This window comes from Eptesicus fuscus, chromosome 11 (assembly GCF_027574615.1).
Source record: "Eptesicus fuscus isolate TK198812 chromosome 11, DD_ASM_mEF_20220401, whole genome shotgun sequence".
In the NCBI taxonomy this organism is placed as follows: domain Eukaryota; kingdom Metazoa; phylum Chordata; class Mammalia; order Chiroptera; family Vespertilionidae; genus Eptesicus; species Eptesicus fuscus.
In genome coordinates, this window is record NC_072483.1 from 34,512,219 (window position 1) to 34,518,768 (window position 6,550).

At 33.0% G+C, this 6,550-nt stretch overlaps 1 protein-coding gene across 4 annotated transcripts in view; it reads left to right on the forward strand.

Annotated features, from left to right (window-relative positions):
• The window catches only part of GALNT13 (polypeptide N-acetylgalactosaminyltransferase 13), a 407,064-nt gene extending 400,764 nt beyond the window's left edge, over positions 1-6,300 (forward strand). For 2 of the 4 annotated variants that reach the window (XM_054723085.1, XM_054723084.1), the window contains one exon: positions 6,040-6,300. In XM_054723085.1, the coding sequence (XP_054579060.1) occupies positions 6,040-6,180 (141 nt within the window). In that variant the 3' untranslated portion in view covers positions 6,181-6,300. Of the gene's footprint in view, positions 1-2,450; positions 2,637-6,039 lie in introns of those variants that run through there. The other 2 variants (XM_054723082.1, XM_054723083.1) reach the window with 2 other exon arrangements.
• The last annotated feature ends 250 nt before the right edge of the window (positions 6,301-6,550 follow it).

Sequence of the window (6,550 nt, forward strand, 5' to 3'; positions counted from 1 at the left end):
TAATAGATTAGTGGTCATATTACCCTGTTTTCTAGTCAATGTTTAAAAAGGCTATAGGAAGAGATATTTGATAGTATGCTGCATGTCAGCCTGAATATCACATTGCCTTCATGAGTTAACATGACTGAGTCTTCTACAGCCGTGAGAGGCATTTACAACAAATATAAGAAAGAACAATTTTAAGAAAAAATGTACACCCAATATGAAAAGATTCAAGATCTTGAATAAATAGCAAAGGAGAAATATGAATAGCCAATAAAAATAAAAAACATTAATTTAAGGAACTATCAAAAACACATACATAAAAATTTTCTCATGGGTGTTTTTTTATTCATTTTTTTTTTTTATGTTCCTGTCAATCTGTCAAGCAATGTTTTTAATGACAACACACAATGTTGCCGTAAATGCAGTAAAACTGACAACCACTATCCTGGCACATAATAAGCATATGAAATATTAGCTGTTGCTGCTATTATAGAATAATTATTATAGGTAGTTTTTAAAATTTGCTAATAAGTATTAAAATGTTTATACTTTTGACCTTGTGATTTTACTTCTACTAATTATTTCTAAAAAAAAGATTATAATGTGGAGAGACATGTTGAGAGAGATTTATCACAGCATTCTTTACAATAGCTCCAAACTGGACAGAGATTGCCCCCAAATGAAAAAGTTAAATGACTTTTGGCAAATCTACTTTGTAGAAATTGTTTATTTTCTGTGTCTTTAGATTATTTTAATGATAAAAGAGATGTCCACAATATAAATTGAAGGGTATTTAGTTAGATGACCTCTATTACATAAATTTTCAGAATGTGATAAAAATTACTTACTAGAAAACATAAAATAATAATTGGTATCTCCTCTAGGCAAAATACTCAGAAAAAATAAACTGTTATTTTTTAAATAAATGAAAACACCAAATGTTTTTAAATTGAAAATAATTTTTATCTTAATGGAGTTGTTTGAGATTTCTAATTTTGCTTAAAAGTACCTAGGTTGTACTTAGGGATTTTTAAAGTACCTGTAGTGAAAATTCTTTGATTTTTTAAATAGTCATTCATGTGATAAACATTCTGGGTCAAAATATTACAAGTGTACTTTTTATGGAAAATTTTATACTGTATTCATGTTCTGGAGTTACATTTCCTGAGCATAAGTAAAATCAAGTTTTGTTTTTGTTTCAAACCAAGGAAAAGTTTATAATTTATTTTATAATTTTTTTTACCGGCACATGAAGTTCTGAATCACTAACACTGGCGTCTTTGATGTCAACATGAAATTTACTAAGAAAAGTTCATTGCAAAACAAAAAAAAAAATCACTGAGGGTAGAGGATTACCAAAGTAGAAATTTTAAACAATATAAATAGAAAATAACAATATAGATAGGAAATTCAAGTTTGGCTTTTTGAAAAATCCCCAAACTAGTCTCTTTAACAAATCAAACTATATACTTAATTGCTGTTTTACAAATAAAAATGTATTATATGTGATAATGTTACCTTTCCTACTTTTATAAATCTTTAATTTACCATTTTACTGTAGGAAGTCAGTCCTTGAAATTGAAAATTCAATGATTTGTGTCCATTAAGGTGCCCAGAATATGTAGTTAATTTTATCAAAATAAATTTTTCTGCATTAGCCCTTCACTAAGTGGTTTAATCAACAAGCCTTTGAGTGCCTCCTATGTGCCGCACTGGGTTTGATGGTGTAGGTTGTCATGATCCCTGGCCTTCCTGGAGTATGCTCCTTCTGAGAAAATAGATGGAAAATAAGAAACAGACAAATTAATTACAAATTGTGTTTGGAGAATGAAGTCAAACTAAGAGCCCAAAATGGACTTGATATTTTTTCTTTTTCCTTCCTTCATTAACTTCCTAATTGGAATTTAGATTAATGTGATAATATGTATGTGGGACATTTTTAACACCACCAGGTTATCCCTGTGAAGACATAGTGGAAACAGTTGGAGTGCAAAGTAAAGCAAAACCGTATAGCTAATTATCCCTTAGATTTTCTCCTGGCATCCACTGAAGTTTATGGCAAAGGAATGAGGAAGCCAAAGACCATGATTGAAAACTCTGTGGACTAGTCAGTGGTTTTGAATATCCTGACAAAATATATATGCTGACAAAATAATGCATGTAGCACTAAAAACATTTAATTACTAGCATGGACACTGAGAAGGCAACCTTTTCTCTCTAAGTTTTTCAGCATTTGATCTCAGACTCTGCTCCATATTCTTAGTCCCATCTTCACTTACTCCTGCCAATACACTTGATATTGAAGCCGTGTGAAAGGATGTGGCTCACAGCTCCGTGGATGTGATTATTGTGACATGTGCCTTCCATTCTTATCCAGTAGAAATTGTATGTTGTAGAGAATGATTGATTGGTTACTGCCTTTGTATTTGATTTTGTCATTATTCATTATTTTCTTTGTCAAACAGACCCACACTCTTCTTCACATAACCACCCAGTCCTGTCTCTCAGTGAGAAAAGTAACTGATGGCTCCCAACAGCCCACTGTGGAAATATGTAATGATAGCCCTTTGCAAAAATGGCTACTCAGAAACTATACAAGAGCAGAAGTTTTTAGAAATATTTTTGAGAATCCTACTGATTACATTCTCTAATAATTTTTGGAGGTTTGTGTTGCAGACTTTACTAATATTAGTTTAGTATTTTTGTTATCAAAATCTAGAAATTTACTTCTCTAATATGTGGTTAAGGAAAATCTTTATGTGCTATTTATCCATGAACTTATTTTTCTGTCTTATACTTCTTAGCTGCTCCTTAATTTGGAGTGTGCATGTATTTAGTAGTGTTTAGTCTGTTGTAATTAATTAGTAGGTATTTTCCATTTTATTCTTTTATTTTAAATAGATATGCCTAAATATAATTGATGGAATGTATTATGACATATTAGCTCTTTTTTTAAGGCTAACTATAGTCATGTCTATACGACAATAGATTTCAGCATTAGAGCTGAAAAACCGCTAAGAAAATTAAAAACATAAAAATTAAGATAGCAAAATATTTCTTTTGGAACATTGAAATTATTTAATGTTGTTAATTTCAATTCAGATACTTTGGTTGTGGGCAGATAAACCATATCCTTCCTGGAATTTATTATTTTAAGCTGATACTAAACAAATGCATTATTAAAGACTAAGATTATTCGTTAAATTATATAATTATAATAATAAAGCATATAAAAATGTACATTTTCTCTGTCACTTGCATGATTTGTGAATATCTTCTCAGTAAGCAATAAAATTAATCATTATTAAGCATACACTAAAAAAAGTACTGGTATGGAATTCTTGTAAAGAGTGCAATTGGTCTTAAGGTGTTCCTTTTCCTTTGTAAATAAAGTATGTTATATTTTCCAGTACCTTGCTATGAAAACACATGAGAAGTTAGGGAGGGAGTTTTTCTGGTTCACATGAACCAACAAGGCTGGAAATAGAGGTATGGAGAGGAGAGGAGAGAAGAATGTTGTTTAGGTTAGAACTAGGGCATTCTAAACATCTGTTGGGAAGCTGGAAAAGTCTGGTCCTTTTACACAATGGTAACTTATGTATAGAGCAATTTACATATATTATCTTAGTTTGTTTTTAAAGCAACTTTAACTGTTAGACACAATAGCCAACAAGGGACAGAATTCTAGGGTAGAAACCACACCTTGGTTCTCAACAGAATTTGTCTCACTTCCCATAGCAATTCATACTGCTTTATGGGAGCTGGCAGCGCTGTGCAAGGGGGATGAGAGCCACATCAGGTGGGTGTGGAAAGGAACCTGGCTTCATAGCCTTATGCCTCTCAGAAGACAGTGTCTCTGTAACAATCCCACAGGCAGAGCCTCAAGTAAACCAGTGGGACATGCAAAACTCCAAGTCTTTGCACTTAGAGAAGCCCAGCTTGGCTTCCCATGAGGTGTTTTTATTGAAGTTGATTAGATGCAGATACAGTTTATCAATCAGAGGTCATTTTTACCATAAGTAATGTTGCCTAGAAATATAGTTAACATTTTACCATTATCAGGTTGCCAAGGGGTCATAGGTAAGAGAGTTGACCGAGGTCAAATCTTTTAATCAGAAAAGAAAAGGGCATTTTTAAGTATTCATCAGTTTAACTGAGCATCTTCTCACAAAGAATCTGATTGCTCAGATAATTTAAAAACTTGCTCAAGTTTTCACAGCCAGTAAGTGGGGGAGGAAGGGCGGGAATTTACACTTAGGGCTGCCTGACCCTAAAATGTCTGCTGTTTCTACTGCACAACATTAAAAATGAGAGAGTTTTGGTTGATTGGTTGGTTGTTATCTCTACAGTTGTGGCTTTTGGCTACTAATGAATTCCTTCAAAGAAAACATACATTTTTAGACAGAACAACACTTACTAATATTTTTTTAAAAAGTGTCCCTATTTATGTAGTTGACAACATATTCATTTTGATCCTTAAAGTCATATATGTATATTTTAAAAAGGAATCTAATAGAAGCAAGCAAGGGCAAATAGCATTTTTAAAAGGACTATGTACACAGAGGATCTCAGGTATGTAACAAAAATGAATATTTTGTTGGTTTTAACTAGAGCTTGCTAGAAAAAAATCGTATTTGTTTTGTTTTGAATTTTTTTCAAGTTGGCTGTTGGTTCATAAACCAACAACATGATTTCTGTCATCATAAGCATAAATCAACTACCTTCTTGCCTATGTTTGTTCATTTTTTCTCTGTACTTTAGTATAAATAGCTCGGTTCTGTGTATTGAAAGAGCAACAACAAAGGCCTCAGTCTTGAAATCTTCTTCATATCTGACAACCTTGCTTTTTTAATTTCCTGCTTGTTGTCTATTAAGCACCCTCCACCACAAACCTAGTTTCCATTCCATCTTTTCTCAGGACAACGAGGTGCAGGCTGCTTATAGGTCTAATCCAAACAAATTATGATTGTCTAGGCAGTGTTTCTCCACCATTTTTACTACATTCCCCCTGCATTTTTTTTCATACAACTTTCAATTATAATAGTATGAGCCAGAAAAAAAAAATTGTCTACCTTTAATTTTGGTGATTTGAAACAAGATATACCTGCAAATCACCTCCCATGCATGCAAACACTTCTCTTCTTGGAAGTTTTTTATGTAGTATGGTTCTAGGCATTGCCCATGAAACTGAGCAGACATGTACATAATTAGTGAGCATAAATTAGTATAACGCATGTGGACTTAAAATGTATATCTGTAAAGTCCAAAATTCATAATTTCACAATGTAAATGTGAACTCAAGAGGGAAGATGTATAATGACGGTTAACATGATGCAGTTTTTGGAATTACATTTCAGCATTTGGGTACTGAGATGATGCTTATTAATGAATACCATCATTATAAAGAAAATATAGATATACATTTTAAAATATGTGACAATCACATCCCTGACTTAATTTGGTATTAAGTTTTTTAAAGATTCTCAGAAATGCAAACCAAATTATGGTGAGCATGTTATCAAGCAAGACAGGTCTTCACTGTGATAATCACTCAAATACGATGGATTTCTCAGTCACAGAGGCTACGGCCTGTTTAGTATTTGGAACTGGAAACATCTCTCGCAGTTTTCTCATTTGGGTCACAGCTGTGACATCTCTTTGCATGTTTGCCAAACGGTTACTGAATAACACATGCCTATGATAACTAAGCTTTGGTGAAAGCTTGTTAATATTTACAGCCCTGGACTGAACTCAGAGCTCACAAATGGGCCTTTTGCAAAGGAACCCGAATCCTTGGCAATGCAGAACACATGTTGGCTAATTTCTTTAACCATCTGCAAATAAAGGTGTATGAGACAGTGATGAAACCATGACAGGGAAAGTTGTATGATAATCAATTCACAACCACCTGTGCACAGTTCCTTTTATAAACATATCACAGTGTTTATACTAAAAAAAAAAATCAGAAAGGTCTTTTAAAGGGCAGATTTAATGTGATGTGCTAGTGAAGTTAAGATACAATATGTTGCACTGATTATGGGTTATCTTTTCCAGAGACTCACCTTGAGGCATGTGAACAGTAACCAGTGTCTCGATGAACCTTCTGAGGAAGACAAAATGGTGCCTACCATGCAGGACTGCAGTGGCAGCAGGTCCCAGCAGTGGCTGCTGAGGAACATGACTTTGGGGGCATGAAGGCCATTTCCCCCAAGCCATGAAAGTGTCTGCACTTTTGTTTTTCCATTATTTCAATTAAGGAAAAAGATTAACTTTGCTGAATTGAAAGTTTTAAAATCCTTTTAGTATTCTAAAACACAGTTGTTTGTAATTCATTTTTAGGAATGTTTGCTTATTTCCCTACAAAATTTGTATCTGATCAAAAGCACATAAAAATATGAATAACAGCAAACTGTTATTAAACATTTGAAAAACTTTAAAAAAAAAGTGTTTGCTTAAAAAAACCACAACTCTTTATTGCCCTCATGTCACAGGATTAGTTGTGGGAGGGGTATTTTTATTTTTTATTTTCATAGTGATTGAAAGAGACACAATGTAAATGCCTTAT